Below are 21868 nucleotides of genomic sequence, written 5' to 3'. Positions count from 1 at the left end.
TCAATTACAGTCCTTGTTCGTTTCAATTTTTGAAATTTAGTCATTCTACTCTTATTTTGAGGAATTTAGCCCCCGTTCTTTTCAATTTTTTAAGTTTAATTCTTCTACTTTTAATTCAAGGAATTTAGCCCTTCACTTGTTTTCTTCCAAATTTAGTCATTTTACTTTTACTTTTCAGGAATTTAGCCCTCCACTTGTTTTTCAATTCCAATCCCTGTTCTTTTCAATTTTTTAAAATTTAGTCTTTTTACTTTTAATTTAAGGAATTTAACCCTCCAATTGTTTGATTTTAAGAAAAATTAAAAATCTATTTCATAACACAATGAAATGTTTAATTTTCAAATTAAAAAAAATTGATTCAAAACACTATTAATTTTTTCTTAAAATTGAATGTGTAACATTTAAAAATTAAAATATGATTCATAAATACCATTAATGAACTTCTATTAAATTTGAGTATTTAGTATTTTAATATTGTGACTTAAAATTAATGGTAACACACATTCATTTTTTACATAATTCAATTAGCAATGTCATCAATTAAATTTTAACTTTTTAAGTTAAAATAAAAATGAAAATACTCTTAAACCAAATGGAGATTAAATCCATTCAAGGGATTAAATTACAAAAGTTTGAAGAATACAAGAAACTGGAAGCATTGACAGTCGGGAAAAACAACCTTATAATAACCAAAAAGGCTAAAATCCAAAATTGACACACACATGTATTAGGAAAGAAACGAAGAATGACTAAAGGGGTTTCTCTCAAATTCATTTTTGCCTCAAACTTAATTGCATTTTGGTACATTGTCAAAGACTTAACAAGCTATGCAAAAAGAAGAAGTTGAATCATACAATTAGAAACATGGCAAGTGCTAAGTGCTAACATATGAAGTTGGTATTAAACAACATATAATGGATAGATAAATATTTAAGAAATGGTTCAAACAACCATTACCATTAATTTTGTGCCACAATCTCTTTATCTTCAACATCATTTGTAGTGCCATTTGCTTCCCCGTCTTCGGCATCTTCGGTTGGTGGTTGAACCTGTTCCTCTTCTGGCAATGGTTCCTCCACATAATCGTTCTCGAAAGCATCAGCAGGAACCTCATAGATCCTAACTTGAGGTTTAGATGGATCCTTCACAAGCACATATTTCCCTTCATTCAACTTCATACACAAGTCCACAACAGACTTCACAATCCCCCACATATTCGCAGTGTTGAGATTGATCTGTGCGGCGAAATCCCTTGGCTTATAACCAACAACGCCCAATATCACGTGGTTGAAATGATCCCTAGGATGTACCCTCGAAACATACCCCAATTTCATCAAATCAGCATTGGCTAAAATCGCTTGAGCAGTCCATTTAGCCAACTTATTCGCATTGTTCTTCAACTCGGTAGCTAAAACAGCACCCCTTTGCGTCTCCAACTTCTGTCTCCAATCGACACCGGAGTATTTAGGATCAAACTCGTTGAGTGCATTCAAAGTAAGGAACGACTTCTGGTTATTAACATCGACAACACTCTGAACCTCACACCGAGCAACTAAATGCATGTCGTTATCGAGTTTCCACCTTCTATACCTATAAGCAACTGAAGCCACTTCATCGCCTTCATTGGCAAACGGATTCGGCTCATCGAAACTAACCTTATTCCCATCCCTAACTAAAACTTGCTGTGAAAAATTCTGATTTATATATGCAGCTTCAACACTCAATGAATAAGCAGAGTTAATATCATCTTTAGCTTCAGGCAATGGTTCTTGAGATGTCTCATGGACAGATAACAAATCTAATTGAGACCCATCTCTTTTATCGAAAAATAATTTGTTCCCAACACGCTGAATCACAATATCCCATGAATATACTGACCTGGGTGCACACATTAAGGTTGAAAGGATCGTGTCCGTCGCGAAAACCGTCGCCTTATCCTCATTAGCCAATCGGCGTATCACTGGGTCGTCGGTGGTGGTGACTTTAAAGAAGTTACAGTTCTTGAACCGTTCGAGTCTCCTTTCGTTCTTCGGTGTGATTCGATCAAAGGACCGGTCGTAGTACTCTAACGCCCCGCAGATGAGTAAATCTTCTGGTTCGGGAACGGAAAAGGATAATTTGGAGAACGTTGAGAAAGGGATTTGATCGAGCATATTCCATTCCGGTTGAATATCGACAGAGGATTTGAAAATCGCGGCTTCACGTCGTTGCTGGTTCTGGTTAGACCGGTTGAGATTGTAAAGCCGGTCACGGCGGGCACGTTCTTTCTCGGCTTCCCGTTTACGGGCCTCAACTTCTTCGTCTCGCCGTTGAGGGAGTTGAGGTCTGTTTTGATTGAAACGCCACTTAGGACCGAACTTAGGCCGCGGCGGAGGCTTGGCGTCGACTAAACGGAATGAGGAATCGTCTTCGGGGTTAGCCAAGGGGAAAGCGTCGACGTCGTGGGAGAAATCAAAGGGCGAGTCGGCAGGGTTCCCGGCCCCGTGCCTCGACGAAGGGCGGTTGGACGGATTAGCGTTTGAAGAAGGAAAAGAGCGGGTGAAGTCGGCGATTCGGCCGAGCTTGTCGGAGCGGGAGAAAGGAGCGAAGGGAACATGGAGAGGGAGAGTAATGGTGGTCGATGCGGCGGCGGCGGAATCGGGTGGACCCCAGCCGTCAGGGTTAAACGGAACAGCGCCTACTTCGAAAACTCCCACCATTGTCGATTGAAAACTCTAGATTTTGCCTGCAACTGAGAAAGAGAAACAACAAAATCCCAGGGGATTTATACTAATATTAAATAGTTTACTGGAAAGATTTAGGACCTTTTGAGATCCTTTCATAAACCCCAAAAATCTCTTAAACCTTTTTGGACTTGAGATCTCGGCCTCAGTTGTTGTTAGGGTTCATAGGTTCTTTTATATTTGGGCTTTCTTCGCCATTGTTGCTTGTCCAAGATTCACTCTAATTAAAACTTGGGCTTCTTTAGTACGAAAATAGATAATGAATTCGTACAACGTTTTGTCATTACAATCGGAATTGGGCGGAACGAATTGTGCCACTAATACAAAGCACAGCCGGATGTTTCATTTTATTACTAAAACAGTATGTATCGATTACTATGATTAGAATCGATGTAAAATCCATTATATTATTTTAGACTTTAATTTTACATAATTCGATTATTTATTTTTATAGTTAAAATATTGATATTAATTAAATCTATCTGTAGGTCAAGTTATTCGTCCAAACTCAAAAGTTTATTTAAAATTTGAGAGGATTTAGGTAAAAATTGGGCACGAAAAGTAAGTTTACACAAAAAAAAATAGTCCTATTTAAAATATGGGTCAGGCTCATGCTTGAACATTCAAGGCTCAAGTTTGGCCTGGCCCGTTTTTACGTTTATAATAATTTATATTATGTTAATTTTTATATATTATCTAATTTAGAACACATTAAAAAAATAAGCCTATATAAAATATATAATACTACTCTAATGTAAATATTAAAATAATGTTAAGATGACTATATAAAAAATTTCAATAAATAAAAAATGTATAAATTTATTAAATATCATAAATAATATAATATAAATATTAAAAATTTAAAAAAATATATATGAACGGACCTAAAATGGGCTTGAGTTAATCTTTTGTAAATATTGACTCATTTTGGGTCGAATAGAGTTTGGGTAAACATAAAACATGTTAATATTATGCGTAGATCGACCCTACTTAGCTCATAAACACCTTTATTATTAACTCATCAAGCAAGTAAAATATTTTTAAGAAAAATTCATATCAATTTGTAACTAGAATAAATTAAGGAGTTAATTGTTTGAATTAATAGATGATATTATTAAAACATAATAATTATATTAATTAGTTAAATATATTATCGATTAATAATAATAATAATAATAAAACGACTTAAGTTTTGACCCATAATGCCTATTAAATGGAATTGGAATAATAATGCATGATAAAGCAAGAGGGACAAGACATGTTTTTGGACCCCCAAAATTATTACAATTTATATAAATATCTTTATCAAAGCTAGGAATGTTTTCAGACATAAAAAAACATGAAATGATTTTAGGGACTCCTTTAGTTTGACATATTCTTTTTATCATCTGACATTGTCCTCTTTTCTCACCATATATTAATTAGTTTAAACATGATCTATTGATAAATGTTGAATTTCAGAAATAACAATAAAGAAAGGGGTTTCAATACAATTTGGATTAAAGACACTTTTAGATGAGCAGTGCATTTATTTACGGTTAGTGTAAAAATAAAAGCGGTGGTGAGATTAAATTCTGTAATGATATTATAGCGTGAGACAAAAAGAAAACTAAACCCACCGCACTGAAGATAAATGTTCATCCGAAGGGCCCCTAAATCATATTTGTCAAAGTTTATTCATATTTATAACAAACACAGGCATGTTTTAGGTTTACTCGTATTTTATTTTTATTTCTTAACAAAATATACTATTTTAAATTTAATATTTAAAATTTTAAACGTAAACAATTTAACATATTTTTAATATTTATATTATGATATTATTTATTATTATAAATTTAAATTTTATGTAATATAAAGTACATAATACATAAAGATAGTAAGGTAAAAGTATCATAGAATACTTTGTACTATGAGTTAAATTGCATTTTACCGCTTCTACTTTAAAAAATGAGCAAATCGGTCCGTATACGTTATATCAAAGAGCAAACTTGTGACAGCCCTAATTTGGCCCTAGTCAGAAAGTGGTTTCGGGACCACAAAACTGAGTCATAAAAATAATTAACCGTTATAATCTATGCTTACTGTATGTGTACATGCACGCGTGAAAGTTTCATGTTTTAATTTTATCATTTGTATGTGAAATAGATTAAATAGGACTCATGTGAAATAAATGTGAAAGATGATAGGTTAATCTCAAAGTGGTGTAATAATGCATGTTAGAAAAAGGATGGGTTTGCATGTCAAATATCCATTTTTGACAAATAGTGGCCGGCCATGATGAAGTGATAGATAAAAATATGTATTAATTATTAGTTAATGGCTTTATATTTTATAGTATAGATGAATAAAATGAAAATAATAATAGAAAGAATGGTGAAGAAAACAAAGTCTTAACTTTGTTATTCTTAGCCGAACCAAAAGGGAGAAAAAGGGGAGCAAACATTCAGCCATTTGAAACCTAAGGAAGGTTAGTAAATCAAGTTAGATTTTTGAAATTCTAGTTTGTTTTAGGTTACTCATCATGCTACTTACTTAGCCCATGCCAAAACTTTGAATTTGGATGGTTGAATTGAACATTCGGTTATGGTAGATAAGGAAGGAATTTGATTTTTATCTTTAAGTTTTGATGAAGAAATTGTTGATGAAAGAAGTTGATCTTGTTAAAAACTATAATTTCTAATACTCATATGTGTAATAGCCGAACCTAGACTTTGCTTAATGTCTTGAATAAATGCCGATTAGGTGTTTTGAAATGGATAAATTAGGTGCTTGATTTCCTAAAGGTTCGGCATAGTACATGATATTTTTGTTAGTATGATTTCGAAGAATTTGAGTAATGTTATGTATAAGTAAAATTATTAGGTACGGTCTTGGTGGTATATATGTACAATTGATCTATTTAGCTAATAATATCTAGGGTGATAAATAATTAAATAATATGTATACAAAGAATGTGTGAAAGAGTGAATTGGCAATAATCTCTTTAGGACAGCAGCAGTAAAGTGATTTTGGAAAAATCACTATAAATTGTGGGAGTTGAGTTAGAAGCTGAATAAATTATGTAATTAAAGCTTGATAAGTCTAGTTTCTTATAAAAGAAACTATAAAAGCAAAAGAATTTCCGATAATGAGATAATTGAAGTAATGTGGGACAGAGTCAAAATGACTTCTAGATCCCCTGTTCTGTTTTTATAAAATCACTATAAAACGTATAAAAATAGTCAAATGATAAAATTTATATGCTTAGACTCCTTAATGAGTCTAGTTTCAAATGAAATAAACAAGGACATGTTTTGAATTCTGTACAATGAGAAATTTATTTCGTAGTGAAGAGTGGTCAGATTAGTTAAACAGTGAAACAAGGGAAAACTTTAAGAAAAATCTGATATTGATTGGCCAAGCTAAAAATTCTGAAAATTTTATGGATAAAAGATATATGAGTCTATTTTCATGGAAATTTTACGGAAATTGATTTGGAGTTTCGTAGCTCCAGTTATAAATAATTTAGTGACTGTTGCTCAAGAAGACAGCTTATTGTGAATTTGTGATTATGAGGTAATCATTGATAAAAATTTGTTAAGGAGTTGCTTAATGTTTTCTTATAAGCTTACTATAATCTGTATGTGTGAAAGTCGAATATATATGTATTATATTCTGAAAATAATATTTGAATAGTCGATTAATGTTTAGTTTAAAATTTGTTGAATTAAAGCTCAAGAGCATAGGGGGGCAATTTCGAATAAGGGAAAAGAGAAAGCAATCGAGTAGCATATCCGCAGTTGTTCAAATAAATCCGAGGTAAGTCTTTGACTAATGGAACTTAGCTTATGATTTGATTAAACAATGTTATATATTTATATATATAGCACAATAAATAAATTGTGACCTGATGGTTTCTCTTGATTTACATATTGAAATAAATGGGTAGTGCATCGGCTTGTAGTCGAATGGTTATAGAAGATCATGTAGAGTAGCGAAACGGAATCGTGTCATTTGTATGAGCTGTTGAGCCGAAAATGAATGATGGATAATCATGTTGTGTTTGTGATCTAATAATGTAAATGAATTGTTAATGATTTATAATATAAATATATTTTGTGCATGACAATTGAGGATTATATCCGGGTTAAGTCCCGAAGGCATTCATGCTGGTTGTTATTTCCGGGTTAAGTCCCAAAGGCATTCGTGCTGGTTGTTATTTCCGGGTTAAGTCCCGAAGGCATTCGTGCTGGTTGCTATTTCCGGGTTAAGTCCCGAAGGCATTTGTGCTGGTTGTTACATCCGGGCTAAATCCCGAAGGCAATTGGGTTGGAAATGTGCGATCTTGTCGTAATAATTTCTATTGATGGGCTTACAACCCTAAGATGATCAGGTTGCACCGTATATACATTGAAATTAAGTTAAGATTGACGATGAGCATGTAAGTATATGGGTTGAAGTGTGAAGTAACATAAGTATGTGATTTTTGCGTATTTGCATTTATTTAGCCTTGTAATCGAATTAGATGTATTCGGCATAATTATGAGGTTAGTTGGGTAAAAAGAGATTATCTACATGATACGAATTCGTGTTTAAGGAAAAATTGAAGATGACATGTATGAACAATAGGGGTATATTTAATCATGACTACATTTAGTCAGAAAGATGATGAGCCTTATGAATGCTATGCTTAAGTTATAAATGATTTCATTGCTTAAGACTTACTAAGCATCGAAATGCTTACTCTTTTTGCCTTCATTCCCTGTTTTATAGATTTTGTTCGTGAACTATCGGACTCGGGAGATCCAAAGTCGAAGTCGTCCACACTATCTAAACCTTTTGGGTACTCTTGTAAATGAACCTTGATAATGGCATGTATAGGATTGACTTTTGATGTTAATTACGTATCTTTTTGGTGATGTATATATGTATAGCCATGCGAAAATGGCTTGTTAAGTTATTATATGCGCTCCACATAATTAATGTGTATGTGTGGATGATAATCGATTAATGTTTTAAATGTTTTGATGTGAATTAAACTTAGGAATGAATTAAGGTACTATTTAAATTGAGAAGATTGCTTTGCATAGTGTATAAACGAAATTCGAATTCAAAGATATGCTAACGGAAATTACCTGAGTATTGTCAAATGAATTTTCGTACTTATTTGGTAATATTCCTTACCCCCTCCGGCGACGGATACGGGTAAAGGGTGTTACAAAACTAACCCGTCTGTTAAAAATTCCATCCATTTTTGCTATTAAAAACTAATCCCTCTACACCAGTATGAGGTACACGTAGCACACCATGTGTAATTGTCTGGTTATTCTGTCAGTCACGTCAGTTTTTAACAATAGAAATAAATGAAATTCATAATAAAAAAAATCAATTTGCTCTCTTATTTAAACTACAGGGATTAATTTATCTATTTTTTTAGTAAATATAGTAAAATTCAATCTTATACTTAATATAGAGATCTACATGATATTTTTACCAACATAATTTTTTTTTTAAAAAAAAAGTGTAACCAAAATAAGTTTTAATGTTGGAATCCAAACTCAACCCATCTTTTAAACAATTTTTTGTCCTAAATTATATTTTTAAAACTAATATTTTTCTATCATTATAAGTTCTGATAATATCTGCTCTTTCTGATATAATACCTAGAATTACTTATAACCTTTCCTCAACTTATAAATAAGAAGATAATATGTTTCGACACACCTGAACTCTCGTCTTTTTATTTAATCCGCTAAAACTAATATTTTTATTTAAACTCTACATGTGGTGGGAAGAAGCTTAATTAAGAGTTCAGAAGGAAAGTGGGAAGAAGCGGTTAGTGGCGATGTGAGGCAAAAAAATATGGATCCCTCGCCATCCCATTCATCTGTACACGATCTATCTTCAAGATTTCGTTGCTCATTTATTTTCATTTCGTAGTTGTTGGTAACTATGATGTAATGAAAAGAAAACTTGCAAACGTCATTCGTCTTTCGTCACAAAACTTACCGAAGCATTCATTTCTCACATTACACACATTTAAAAAAAAAAAATATATATATATATATAAATCCCAAGTTTATTTTCAAATAAATAATAAATTAATTCCAATATCTAATAGTTAAATTGCAATCGAATTTTAACTATTTCACCAACAAAATATTTCATCTTTATTTTTTCATCTTTGTATGAATAAAAATTCAGATTTAAATCTTAAAAATGATTTTATTAGAAAAATTAACTATAATTTTGAAATGGTTTTCATAAAATATTATTTTATGAACTAACATCATCTATAATTCATTTCTAATTATTTAATAATATTTCAGTAAATTTTTTATGTCATTGACACATAAATTTGATAATTTTTTACCCTTTGAGGAATTCGAATCCAAAATCCTAAATTCTAGCCCTAAATTATAAATCTCAAACTCAAATCTTGAACCCTAAACTTTTGAAATCAAATTTTGAAGTTTGAGGCTTAAGGTTAAGGTTTATAGTTTGATATTTATGATTTAAGGTTAAAAATTACCAGAATTTTGTGTTAATGACATGAAGGATGTGGTGGAAAGAGTCTATAAAATAATTTCATCTTTATATCAAGCAAAATTTTAAAGAAAAATTCAAATTTAAACCTTAAAAATAATATTATTGAAGAAAATAACTATAAATTTAAAATAATTTCCATTTATTGTGAAAAAGACACGATAAAAATCTTGATTATTCAAATATATAAAGAAGTTTGACTGAAAAATGTTGGGGAAAAAGCCTTCGCTTTATTTGCTCTATACGAACATGGTCAAATAATGCGATTCATCAGTTCAAACTAGCCATTGACAGACTTTATGTAGTAATGCAATAATATGACCATTTAATCAATAGTATAACTACCAACTTCGAACATTAATAGTAAAATTGATAATAAATTGAATAAATATAAAAGTATATTTCAGCAAAACAGAATTCATATACCCTATTTTAACACACAATTATATTGTTGTAAGTAACGGTTAAACTAGGGCGGTTGGTAGGGACTTGACGCACCTAAAATAAATTTTTTTTCATATAAATCCTTTAAAATTATTAAAATTTTAAATTAGTAATGGTAAAATTATATTTTAACTCCCTAAAATATAAAAATTTAATTTAATCTTTTAAAATTATAAAAATATATAGTTTATTAAAATGGTGAAATTGCATATTTTTCTATAATAAAATTATAATTTAATTTCAACCCTAACAAAATTTCCTGGTTTCAACCTGGTTCTAAACTATTTATGAGAATCAATTAACAAGTAAAGTAAAATCAGTCTAAGCTACCAATAGAACAAGTAATTTCAAACATATAATATAATCCTATATCTAACCAGAATTAATTAACTATACATAAAGTCTTATATATGTAGCTTAATCCCAGTTAATCTAGTTTTCCATTTGCATATGATCAGCTTATAATATGAAGAAGGGTAGCTTCAAAATGAATACATAACAACAGATCTGGTTTCCAATTGCAGCATTATTTCATGAGTATGCTAATTTCAGAGGTTTCTGAACAAACAAATTTCACTAACAATCAAACATACATAATATATATATATATATATTACTACTTGTCATGCATGAGCATCATAGATGAACTTGTTTAATCTCTGAGCTATCCTGGTGACAGCAGCTCCATGATAATCTGGTGTTAACTCCCCAACCTATAGACAAAAAAAAATTTAACCAAAAATTAACCATTAATTTCATTGTTCATTCACATAAAAAAAGACCAACAATACCTACGGTGAGATGTATAGTGTGGAAAGCAGTGTTGCCAACTACAGAGAAACTGGCATTAACAATGTCAGCTCCTTCTTCATGAAGGATACGAATGGTGTCATTAAAAATGAACCGGCTGTGAGTGTCGGTCGTTAAACCGATTACCAAAGAAGAACCCATTTCATGAATCTGGATTTGTGGAACTTTTGGGCTAAAACCAGTGCTGCTGCTAGCAATATTCATTGTCTGTCCTCCACTTATTAAGCTATCTTTCCTTTGTTTCATCCTCTCCAAGTTTGTTTGTAACCTTTTTATGTAATTTGCAGCTTCACCTAGTTGATCAGGTAGTGAAATTGATTCCTACAATGAAAAAAATCAATTATTTATACATATACACACAATATACTAAAAGAAGAAAAAGAAGGAGAGAGAGATGAACCCTAGAGTTGTAATGTGGGACGAGAGAATTGAGCTCTGAATATAGAGCTTTCATATGATTCCTTCTGTTCCTCTCAATGAGTTTTCTATCAGTTCTTGAGGACATATTATTAGGGTTGTTGTTGTTGATCTCCATTGATGATGATGAGTAACAAAAACAGCAGCAAATTATAGTCTCATTGCCGTGTTTTAATGAATCTACCTTTCCTTTTATTTGTTCAAGTAAGCCCTTAAAAAGGTTTTTCCCTTACCAGTAATGGAAGGCAATAGGACAAAAAAGAAAAGGCAAAATATATAATGAGAAATTGAGATGCCTACTCAATGAAATTTCATTCAAAAAGGAAAGAAAAGAAAAGAAAATGAAAGTTTGGGTTCTCTGAACAGATAGTGGGGTTTCCTGTAAGTGGACTGTCATTGACCCTTTTAGTTCTTCAGAGAAATACATACTTATATAATTACTAAAGCTACTGTACCAATTTCGGCTTTAACCATTCACAGCACATGGGCAATCAAAATGGATTTTGTAATTTTTTTTATTATTAACCGTTCTACGGTTTATGTTTTGGTTTATCGATTTATGTTTGGGTTTATGGTTATCTCTTTTAGTAATATTATCTTTAAGATTTGAACTTATGTTTTTCTTTTGAGAGTACAATATATTTTACCATTGCACCTAATCACTTGTTGATAAGTTTAAACGTATTTAAGCGCGATTATTTTTCGATTTAAGAATTGAAAAAATTACAAATAAAATATATATTATATAAAAATTTAATTAAATTAAGTTTTTTTATTCGGAGAAAATATTTTATGCCACTCTTAAACATTAGTATATGTTACATTTGTTTCAAAAGCTAATAATCTATTAATTACATATAGCATATGGTAATTAAAAGAATAATATTGATTTTCTTAAAAAATATAATTACATGATATGATTTATTGAAAATGTATATCTTTTAAAAATATTAAATCAAAATTTTATAAATTTGGAGGTAAAATGTAAATATATCTTATATTAACATATAAAACTATAACTTTTAAAGGAACAAAAGCAAAATTTTGTAGTTTAGGGGCTTAAGGTCCTTGCTTGCTCCTTGTTGCCACCTTTATGTATAATAACAAATTTTTCCCTTAATGTTTATATATTCTGTATAAATGTTACAGGCTAAATTTATTAAATTATGACCAAATTGACAGAATGTGTAAATATTACGAGCTAAATTTGTTAAATCATTATCAAATTGACATAATGTGCAAACTTTGAGGGCTAAATTTGTTGTTATATCAATAAAAATATGTACAATTGAGGAAAAATATTAATGTTGTAAGAAATTGTCCTTAGTAGCTCACTTTCAAAATTGAGAGAGATTTAATTACTCGATTATTTTATAGAGGCTAATTTACTCAATATCAAAATTGAGAGAGACTAAAAAATCTTTTATTAAAAAAAATTATAAACTTTACAACTAAGGTTGAAATTGTAACATGTACCACATTTTTACATACATTTAATTTTTATTTTTTTTATTTTACTATATGTTACACCCACATATTACTTTTTTAACCATGATTGTTTGTAACCCGATATCATTTGCAAATATTACTTTCAGTTAGAGGTGTTTATGAGTTGGGTTGGGTTACATTTGGATCGGGCCTAAGTATGATATTAATATACTTTATATTTACTTAAGTTCGGCCCAACATGAAATATGAGCTTAGTATTTGCCTAAACTCGTCCATATTTATAAATGGCCAACCCAAATCTACTGATATTTTTTAAAATTTTTAAAAAAAAAACTGTATATTTATATTTATTTTAATTTAATATTTAATAATTTTATATATTTTTATTCATTAGTTTCATATATAATCAATTTGATTTTTTAATGTTTATATTATAGTAGTATTATATATTACTGTAAATTTAATTTTTTGTGTTATAAATTACAAAAAATATAAAACAACATAATATAAAATATGACAAACTTGAAAAACAATCGGGCCGGGCTCAGGCCTTGAATGTTCAAGTTCGAGCCCTGTTTATATTTTAATCAGATTTAATTTTTTCACTCAAGTCTATTTTTTAGATTTAATATTTTTTATTCAAACTCTTTTAAATTTTAAATATCCCATTGAACTTGAACGAGTAACTCGACACATGATATCTTTTTCGCGGTATAAACTAATAATAACATATTCTTCACTGTGACGGCCTCCCACCTCCTAAACCCATATAACGTGTGTTGACCTAACAACATAAAACGTGGAATGGTATAACTCATGACTTTGAAGATTTTAAGGAATAAAAAAAAATTGTTTGTTTATTTAAAAAGAAATATTATAATATTTATCATGATAATCTTTTAGTTAAAGTAATATTTTTAAAAGAAAATTTTGACTTATTTTATTGTTTACAAAACATGTTACAAAAAGGGGAAAATAATTAAAGAACATGAAAACTTAATGTCAAAATGATGTTTGCTTAAGGCTTGATTTCAGCTCCTTAATCTTAGCTAATTACTAATTGATTATGGCATATTTTAGTTTATCAACATTTTTCATGGTTATCATCATAATAATCACTAGATTAATGCTTAATCCGTAACATGCATGCTACACGTTGTTGACGTAGGTTAAGTATATAACATGGAAATTACATCGTAAGTTTCTAATAGATATTTTCGGAGAAAATAAATAATTGATTATAAAATATATTTTATTTTCGTAAAAAGAAATTGAACCCCAACTACATGATTATGAGACGAGATAAGCGTTGAATTTTATTAATCTAAAGCCCGTCAATCTCTTTATTTATCATTAATTTAAATAATTTTAAGGTGGTTTATTTTTAAAAACATTTTATGAGATACATTTTTTATATATTTTTGTACATTTAAAAATAAAAGATAGGAGGACATGTATAATATTTGTCCAATTATAGAAGAAATGTCAAGATGTATATGTCACATCATTACATGTTGAAAATAACTTACTTTTTTTACAATTCCTTGTTACTTTTTGTTGTTATAATAAAGAATAGAAATAAGGTAGTGGTGAGTAATATTTTTTCGTATATTATTAATGAGAGTATTTGGGTTTTTATACATGTTGTTATAGATATTATTACAACTCATGATAAGACCCCACTACTTTGTCTTGACTCCACTGCCTCTAGCACTGACATTATTTGTCCCTAATACTGACATTCTTTACAGACTCCAGCTCTGCTAGACACATGTTTATGAAGCACGTGGTCCTTTTTGTTCCTAGGGCTAACAACTTGAGCGGGCTTCATACCTATTGGACATGTGCCCAAGTGACTACGCGCTCCTTAGGTATAGGTGAATTAAGACTGTGGCGAGCTGGATCTGCGAGCTTACATCGCAAGCTAGGCTTGCGAACTTTCATCCAAGCTGGGCCTGTGAACTTACCTCGTTTTCCACTCGTGGTTCGCCTTGCGCCCAATCTTCTAGCAGGACTTATCCAAGTCATGGATTGGTGATTTGGATATTGTCTAGGACTAGAGTTGGTGATTACTGATGTATAACAGGTAGTATAACAAAATAATAAGGAGAATCAGAAGATCAACACATTCAGATTGTTAACGTAGTTCAGATTCAACAATCCTACCTTCGTGGAGCATAGTTCAAAGAATGATTATTTACTCAACTATTAGCTAGATACAATTGTTGATTTGATATAATGCCTATAACTATCCATTGTCCTTCCCCAATCCATAAATAGGAGGATAATGCGGTACAGCGCACTCAAACTCACGTCCTCCTACATTGACAACAATATCAATACCAATCGAGTTAAAACTCAATCAACGAATATAAGACAATTAAACACTCAAAAACAAAACAGCAGCCTATGAGTCAAAAATTCCAACTCATTAAACAACTTTGATTGTCCCAAAAATGTTGTTTTCTTGACGTTATAATAGAAAATGAAACAACAGGGTATCATGTTTGAAAAAAGTGGCATCAAATTATTTAATGAAATCCATGAAAAAGAGTGTCTTGAAACTACAATTACACATTTCAAAATGTAAAACAATTAAAAAATAATCAATTTACATAAATAAACTAAATTTACCAAAAATCATAGCATCGAAGCCTTCCATAAAATTTTACCAATTTTATTTAGTTATCATCCCTTTAATGATTTCCATTTTTTACATTAACATTACATTAATAAAGCATGGTTGGTGTTATATCTAAATCGGATAGTCCAAAGCCTATGAGTCTATTTCTGTTAATTCAATAGATGACCATTAAGATTGACATTGAAAAAGCATATAGCAGAACTTTTTGAGAATTTATTAAGGTTTCACTCAATAAAATTAATATTCCCTTTCATATTACGTAAGTGATTATATAATGTATTATGATGTATGGAGCCACAACCCTAAGTGTACATTAGGGAGAGCCTTTATCTCCGTATTTGTTTGTGTTGGGAATGAAGAGATTGGAGCATAATATCTCTAAAGCTATGGAGGAAAAGAGCTGGAAACTGATCACTTTAACTACAAATGGCCTACATATTTGTTTTGATCAGGAATGATCTACATAATTCTCAGGAATCACAATAAAATTATTGATCGAATGACTAAAATTACCGACTTAAATTACAACAGTTTACAGATGTTTAAAAAACTTTCAATCTCAATCCAAGAATTATTTAATGATGGTGTTGCTATTATCTCCAATGTCAGCCATTAATATTTTACTTTATAGTCGCTATTTTACTGTTTTTTTTACCAAAAAAAAGATAACACAACGACTTAATTTTTTTTTTCCCTTTTTTCCTTGGACCCATTTCATGACTTCACAAAAGGACACAAAACCCAATCCTTGTGGACGAGAATTAAATGGAAAAGTCAAATCAATTTGATGTTTAAAAAGAAAGCATCAATGGAGGACCCCTTCCATTTCGATTTGTCTATATATTTTTACACCAAAATCCAATAAACCCCTTCCTATATTTAACATAAAATGCCTCACAACCTCAATGTTTTTTAGTACATCCCACAAACCATATTCCACAATAATTTCTCAAGAAGACACTGCCCTCCTTTTATGTATATCCACTTATAGACTTGAATTCACAAGGGAGATTGAAGAGAAAAAACCTAAAACCAACAGCGACTATTTTAGATTGTTGATTGTTGATTGAGTCTTAGCTGAGTTGATATCGATATTATTGTAAGTGTATTAAGACGTGGGTTCAAGTTATTGAAGCACATTATCTTCTTATTTAAGGGTTGGAGAGGAGCTATAAGTTGTTTTAGACATTGTATTTAAAAAAACAAAGATTAAGAATCGTGATGCTACACTATTATAATTCTATCATACTCATAAAAAATCCACCCATCCCAAATATATATATATATATATATATATATGTATATGTTTAAATTACCTTATGACTTAAAAAAGAAACCAAGAGACAAAATTGAGCTAAGAAGAGTTATGGCTTGATATGATATAAAGTGAGCCATGGGAGATCCCACTTAGATTGTGGTAATGTAAATCGTAAGATAGAGTGCAAGGTTTGAGTTGAGACGGTAAACAATTCTCCATATTTATACGAGATCAATCATCAAGTTCTTGCACAGAGCAATGGCAAATGATAAATCCATTAACTTTTGATAGGGGAGAGTTTCAGCCACACGATAATTTAATGTGCTTAAATTTTTTTTTTTTAAGATGATTGAATCTTTTATGGATCGAGAAAAATTATAAGTAAATCAATTGGGTCGATATATTTTATCTAAATTATCAATAACTTAACAATAAAATTGTAATAGCATCATAATTTGAATAAATTTTAATATATAAAAACTAATTTAGAATAAATTTTAATAGAGGATTAAAATGAATTTTATACACTAGCATATATAATTGCTTCAGCTAGCTGTAAAAATTGCTTGGTTGAGAATAAATTGGGGTATGGAATCTCCTTTAAATTTGGCAGTCATACATGCTTTTACCAGCACCAAAAAGTGATGAGAGACTAGATGCTTCTTCACTATATCTTTCAACCTCTCGACTATTCCACAATCGTCTTGTAAAATTGAGCAGTGACAGATTTTGATATAGGGGTGTAATTTAAAATTTCGAAAATTTTAGAAGATAATGAAAAATTTTAAAGTTTTAAGGAGTTTAATTAAAATTATTGAAAGATTTAATGAAAAATTTTAAACGCATTGTTCATTTGAACAACCTTTTAATAGTAACGTGGGATTTCTAACATTGCAAACTACTAATAATTAGTGGTGAAGTTTATAAAAATCATGATGGTTGTTGTGATAATAATGATTGCGAAGGAAAAAAATTACAAAAAAAATATAAAATGCTTAAGTTTTTCAAATCATAAATAAGATATCAAATGAAACTATTAAATCATTATTTATAACTCTTCTCATGAAGTTATCGAGAGGACAATTATGAAAGAAGTGATATTTTTATAGTATACGAAAAATATGAAAGAAGTGATATTTTTATAGTATACGAAAAAGAGGTTAATTAATTTACAAGAATGTGGTACAAGTGATGGGGGAAGGAGAGCGAAGGAAACCATGCTCATGAAATGCAATGCTGCTAGTGAGTAATGACAAAGAAATTATATAGTGGGCAACAACATAATGGTTATAGGGAAGTTATACTCATATAACACATTTGGCAAGGAGAGTGCAAGTGCACCTATTTGTTCAACGAGGCGAGGAAGAAGCTCTTTTGTTCCAAGTAAAAGTTAGGGAGTGAACTTCCTAACACGTATGTATCTAAACTTTTAAACCATGCTCTCAAAGATATTTCTACAATGGAGTTAACCCAAGAATCATACTGATCTATCTAAGCTTAGCTCCTCAACTTTCCGAATAAGAAACTTTGTTTCCAATGTTAGCTCCATGATCTTTTCAATAAAAAATGTTAAAAAAATACATGTTAAGTAGTGACCGTACTTGCAATGTTAGCCAATGCAAGTAAAGGTGTTCAAGGCTCAAGCTAGGCTAAATTCGGATTGGGTTAAATTTAAACATGATTTAATATACTTTATGTTTGTTTAAGCTTAAACCTACTCATATTTATAGATAGCTAATCCAATTCTATTTTAAGCGTCAATATTTTTAAAAAAATTTAAAAATTTAGTATTATTTTTAAGTTAATTTTAATAATTTTATATATTTTTCATTTATTAAAATTTATATCTAGGTATTTTAAATTTTTAATATTTACATTATAATTTAGTTTTAATGTATTATAAATTATAAAATATATATATAAAGAAAACATTATATACACATAAAACCTAGCCTGACCTGAGAATGTAAAGTTGGGTAGAGATATTATTTTTTATCTAATATTTTTCTTCAAACATTTTTAAATTTCAGATAAATCTTCAGACGTAATCTCACCCACGAATATATCTATTTGAAATTTGGACAAGTGTCTACATATATTTCTATCATCACACATAATATTTGAGATTGATATTTAACTGGTCAGTAATTTAAATAAATATCATGACAGTGATATTTTGATATATGAAAGCAATACGGTCCAATTATAATGACTCAATCTCACAATTGTAATTTTGTTACATTGTGACATCCCACACCTAATCCCAAAGATATTGTTCTTAAATTCATTTTAGTCCAACATTCCATTTTTTTTAAAAGAAAAATTCTAATCCAATAATTAACATTTCCGACTGAACACGTTTTCTGATGATTAGCCAAGACTAAATGCGGAATATGACCAAATACATAAAAGAAGAAAAAAATTCAAAAATTAAAAATATGGGTTTTTAAATTTGTTTTATGGCCAATATTTTAATTTCTTGCCCAAAAGAAAAGAAGAAAAATAATGACAAGTTCATGTGTATGACAGTAAAAGGACACAACTTGATGCATTGCCTACCAATCTATTTTCATTCACTCTCACATGAATATAGCATGGGGTACAAATAAAGAAAGCATAGAAAACCAACCTTTTCTTTTCTTTTTCTTTTTTAGTTACAATTTGGTCAACAATTAAGATTCATGTGAACTTAGGTTTAAGCATAGATGAAGCATTACTTTGAAGGTGCACGGGACCGAGCTTTTGAATCCGATGAAGAAGCCCTTTCTTATGGTCTTGGCAAGTTAGGTTCGGTACCGAATTCAGGGTTCCGTCTTGATTAAATGATGACTCGAATTGTTCCAACACTTTTACTATCTGCCAGAATTCTGGCCTTTTTTCTGCGTGTAATGACCAACATTGCTCGATTAATGCTCGCATGGCAGGCGGACAGTCTCCCGGGACTACCGGTCTCAAATTCTGAGCAAAAAAATGGGTTCTGATATCAGAATTTGCAGATAACAAATGCAACAAAATCATGCATAAAAATGGTTTTAATGTCGATTAAAGCTCGAGCCGTTGCATGTGACCGATAAACAATCATGCCATGTCTTATGCAGAATGATTACAATCTTTGGGTTGACTGAGCATGATTAGGGCAGGTGTTTAGAATCTATACACGGAGACTTACGTATCTCGAGACTTATGTATCTCGATATTACGAAGGAGAATGAGGTTTAGAAACATACCTTGTTCACAACTGCAAATGCAGCTTGGATAGGATTCATATCCTCGTACGGGATCGTACCGGCTACCATTTCCCACAAGATTAGTCCAAAGCTGTAAACATCCACTTTCCGTCCATACGGTTTCCTTTTGATCATCTCAGGTGCCATCCATCGATAAGTCCCCGGATCATCTACTAATAGATCACAATGTGCCTCCTCACAAGCTATACCGAAATCAGCAATCTTCAAGTGGAATTCCTCGTTGATAAGGATGTTTTCAGGCTTAAGATCACGATGAATGACTCCTTGAGAATGAATGTATTCCATTCCATGAGCAACTTCGAGAGCAATAGCAATTATCTTTTGCAAAGGAAGGGACTTGTGATCAAGCTTGTGTAAATATGCCCTTAACGAACCCTCCGATAAATATTCTGTTATAACACAATAAACTGGTGGCTTTCTGCATGCTGCTACAAACTAGTTATCGGATCAAAACATAAAGTAAGAACCGAAACCTTACGATAAAAATTTAAAGCTATGGCATGATAAAAATTTCAATTACCTTTATAATGTTCCTATGGTAGAGCCTGGATAAAAGAGTAACCTCTCTATTGAACTGTTTCTCTAACCGAACAGCCAAATCTCCATTGTCAGCATCATCCGGTACCCTTATAATCTTAACCGCAACAGCTTCCTCTTTATATATCCCGTGATAAAGCCGACTATGAGCACCATGTGCAAATCTAAGCCCGAGAAACAACTGTGAAAGATCAACAGTATGTTCACCAGCTGCATCAGCAGAGTTAACCCTTTCACCAGCATAATCAAAATACTTGGTCCAAGAAGCCTCCTTCCTAAACTTCGACTTATCCGAAACTCTCGGTGACCCTGAGTTCCTAAGAGGACTCGAATTCGACCCTTTCTTTTCGTGCAAATGGGATTCCTTATGGAAAAACCTTCCCATCCTCCGCTTATCAGATTCTTTCCTATGAGGATGTGGAGTCGAGAACCTCCTCCTCTCAGACCTTGCTTCTTTAAACGTATCAGACAAAACTGTTTGCGGGACCGGAGAAACAGATCGTTGCTTGTTTGTGATCGGATTCCGCTGAATCAACGGATCGATGTGATCAGATTTTGGATTAGAAGGTTTAGACCCTAAAGTCCTCTCTTGGTTTGTATCTAATTGTAGGTTGAAAGGTAAAGATACCAATCTAGATGAATCCAACCTATGACAAACTGTATGAGAAAAATTTGTTCTTCTAATCCATGAATTAGCCTCTTCTGCCATTTTTTTTCTTCCTTTTTATCTAAAAAAGACCTTACCCCGTTTATCTTCCTCCTTAAAAAAGCTGAAATAATATGATGCTAAACAACATAAAATTAGCTTAAAATTTAGGTTTCATTGAAATCAAGAAACCAATCAAAGCTATAAACAACCATCAAGAAGGAAAATCTGGCTGGCCTTAATCTATTCTCCATCAAAAGAAAAAAACGATAATTAATGAATTGAAATGAAACCCAACAAACCTAAAAAAAAAAAAAAAAACAAGAAAAACCCTTTCTTCAACCTTTGATTTTCGAAGGACCAAACTTTTCTTTTAATTTTTTTTTAATCCCTTTAGACTTCAAATGTCAAAATACCACCTTCCGTGAATGCCTGGAAAATCCCACACAAGCAACCAAATAAACAAGTCATTCATCAAAAAAAAAACAGTATACTACATTTTATGAACACCCATTAACCACAGGGGAAAAAAATATCATTTATGTCAAAATCATTACAAAAAAGAAAAAAAAAACCCAGATTGAAATATTAAAAAAATTCAAAGTACATTACAATACCCCAAACAAAGCATCAAAAGGCAAGAACTTTACCATGAAGCTAAGAAATGCATGGCTAATCAACGGAAGGTGGCAAAAAAAAATTTTCCTCCTTTTGTTTTCTCTCTTCTTTGTTGCTATAAAAGCAAAGATGAGATCTTTTGCGGGTAAAAACTAAAAAAGAACAAAAGGAAAAACTAAAAACAAAAACCAAAAAATAGGAAAAGAAAATTAAAAAATCTAAGAATTTCCCTGTAAAAAACAAGTTTGATATTGTATACGTATCGTCTACGGGTATGGCTGAAGGACCGTAGATTCCGTGGACCCAATGTTAAGGATTACAACAATAAATAAATATATATAATAAAGCCGGGCCCAGTAAGGGAGGTGATAGTGGAGTTCTTGGGCCCACGTAAAAGGATTAAAAGTCAATAAAGGACAGCTTTAGATTTTCTTTTTCTAAAAAAAAACTGTGTTGAATTTATTTTTATAAAATTAAGGCTTTATTTAACATTTTTTTTATTTTTTTAAATTTTTTAATCAATTTGATACTTAAATTAACAATTTA

General features: G+C 30.9%; 3 protein-coding genes and 1 long non-coding RNA gene across 5 annotated transcripts; 1 reads left to right on the top strand and 3 right to left on the bottom strand.

Annotated features, from left to right (window-relative positions):
* Nucleotides 1–758: 758 nt before the first annotated feature.
* Nucleotides 759–2907, bottom strand: LOC108487250 (eukaryotic translation initiation factor 3 subunit D-like). The gene has a single exon (XM_017791545.2). The coding sequence runs from the start codon at nucleotides 2697–2699 to the stop codon at nucleotides 960–962; it is 1740 nt and encodes a 579-aa protein (XP_017647034.1). The 5' UTR covers nucleotides 2700–2907; the 3' UTR covers nucleotides 759–959.
* Nucleotides 2908–5062: 2155 nt separating this feature from the next.
* On the top strand, nucleotides 5063–7756 carry LOC128281910 (uncharacterized). Its single transcript, XR_008272193.1, has 3 exons — nucleotides 5063–5193; nucleotides 6439–6524; nucleotides 7479–7756. It is a non-coding gene; the product is annotated as an uncharacterized LOC128281910 (long non-coding RNA).
* A 2343-nt stretch (nucleotides 7757–10099) lies between these two features.
* Nucleotides 10100–11323, bottom strand: LOC108488038 (transcription factor bHLH162-like). 2 transcript variants are annotated; one of them, XM_053020063.1, is made up of 3 exons: nucleotides 10906–11323; nucleotides 10487–10826; nucleotides 10100–10408 (listed from the first exon to the last, which is right to left on the bottom strand). In XM_053020063.1, the coding sequence occupies exons 1-3, from the start codon at nucleotides 11038–11040 to the stop codon at nucleotides 10332–10334; spliced, it is 552 nt and encodes a 183-aa protein (XP_052876023.1). In that variant the 5' UTR covers nucleotides 11041–11323; the 3' UTR covers nucleotides 10100–10331. The 2 variants fall into 2 exon arrangements, with proteins under 2 accessions (XP_052876023.1, XP_017647845.1); XM_017792356.2 differs by having other exon boundaries at nucleotides 10491–10826.
* A 7393-nt stretch (nucleotides 11324–18716) lies between these two features.
* On the bottom strand, nucleotides 18717–21620 carry LOC108465928 (serine/threonine/tyrosine-protein kinase HT1-like). Its single transcript, XM_053020062.1, has 4 exons — nucleotides 21355–21620; nucleotides 20042–21136; nucleotides 19501–19956; nucleotides 18717–19231 (listed from the first exon to the last, which is right to left on the bottom strand). Exons 2-4 carry the CDS (start codon nucleotides 20765–20767, stop codon nucleotides 18953–18955), a joined length of 1461 nt encoding a protein of 486 aa, XP_052876022.1. The 5' UTR covers nucleotides 20768–21136; nucleotides 21355–21620; the 3' UTR covers nucleotides 18717–18952.
* Nucleotides 21621–21868: the final 248 nt, after the last annotated feature.

The sequence above is a fragment of the Gossypium arboreum genome, chromosome 10 (assembly GCF_025698485.1).
Source record: "Gossypium arboreum isolate Shixiya-1 chromosome 10, ASM2569848v2, whole genome shotgun sequence".
Lineage (NCBI taxonomy): Eukaryota > Viridiplantae > Streptophyta > Magnoliopsida > Malvales > Malvaceae > Gossypium > Gossypium arboreum.
This window is presented reverse-complemented; position numbering and strand designations above follow the sequence as displayed.

What these genes read in the sequence shown, in the direction of transcription:
- LOC108487250 (XM_017791545.2), bottom strand. Translation starts at nt 2,699, where the DNA reads ATGGTGGGAGTTTTCGAAGTAGGCGCTGTTCCGTTTAACCCTGACGGC.
- LOC108488038 (XM_017792356.2), bottom strand. Translation starts at nt 11,040, where the DNA reads ATGGAGATCAACAACAACAACCCTAATAATATGTCCTCAAGAACTGAT. An exon ending in TCCCACATTACAACTCTAGG is followed by an intron (nt 10,827 to 10,905) that starts GTTCATCTCTCT and finishes TTTTCATTGTAG; the next exon opens with GAATCAATTTCACTACCTGA. An exon ending in TCCACACTATACATCTCACC is followed by an intron (nt 10,409 to 10,490) that starts GTAGGTATTGTT and finishes TTTTGTCTATAG; the next exon opens with GTTGGGGAGTTAACACCAGA.
- LOC108465928 (XM_053020062.1), bottom strand. Translation starts at nt 20,767, where the DNA reads ATGGCAGAAGAGGCTAATTCATGGATTAGAAGAACAAATTTTTCTCAT. An exon ending in ACCATAGGAACATTATAAAG is followed by an intron (nt 19,957 to 20,041) that starts GTAATTGAAATT and finishes TCCGATAACTAG; the next exon opens with TTTGTAGCAGCATGCAGAAA. An exon ending in CATTTGCAGTTGTGAACAAG is followed by an intron (nt 19,232 to 19,500) that starts GTATGTTTCTAA and finishes TTTTTTGCTCAG; the next exon opens with AATTTGAGACCGGTAGTCCC.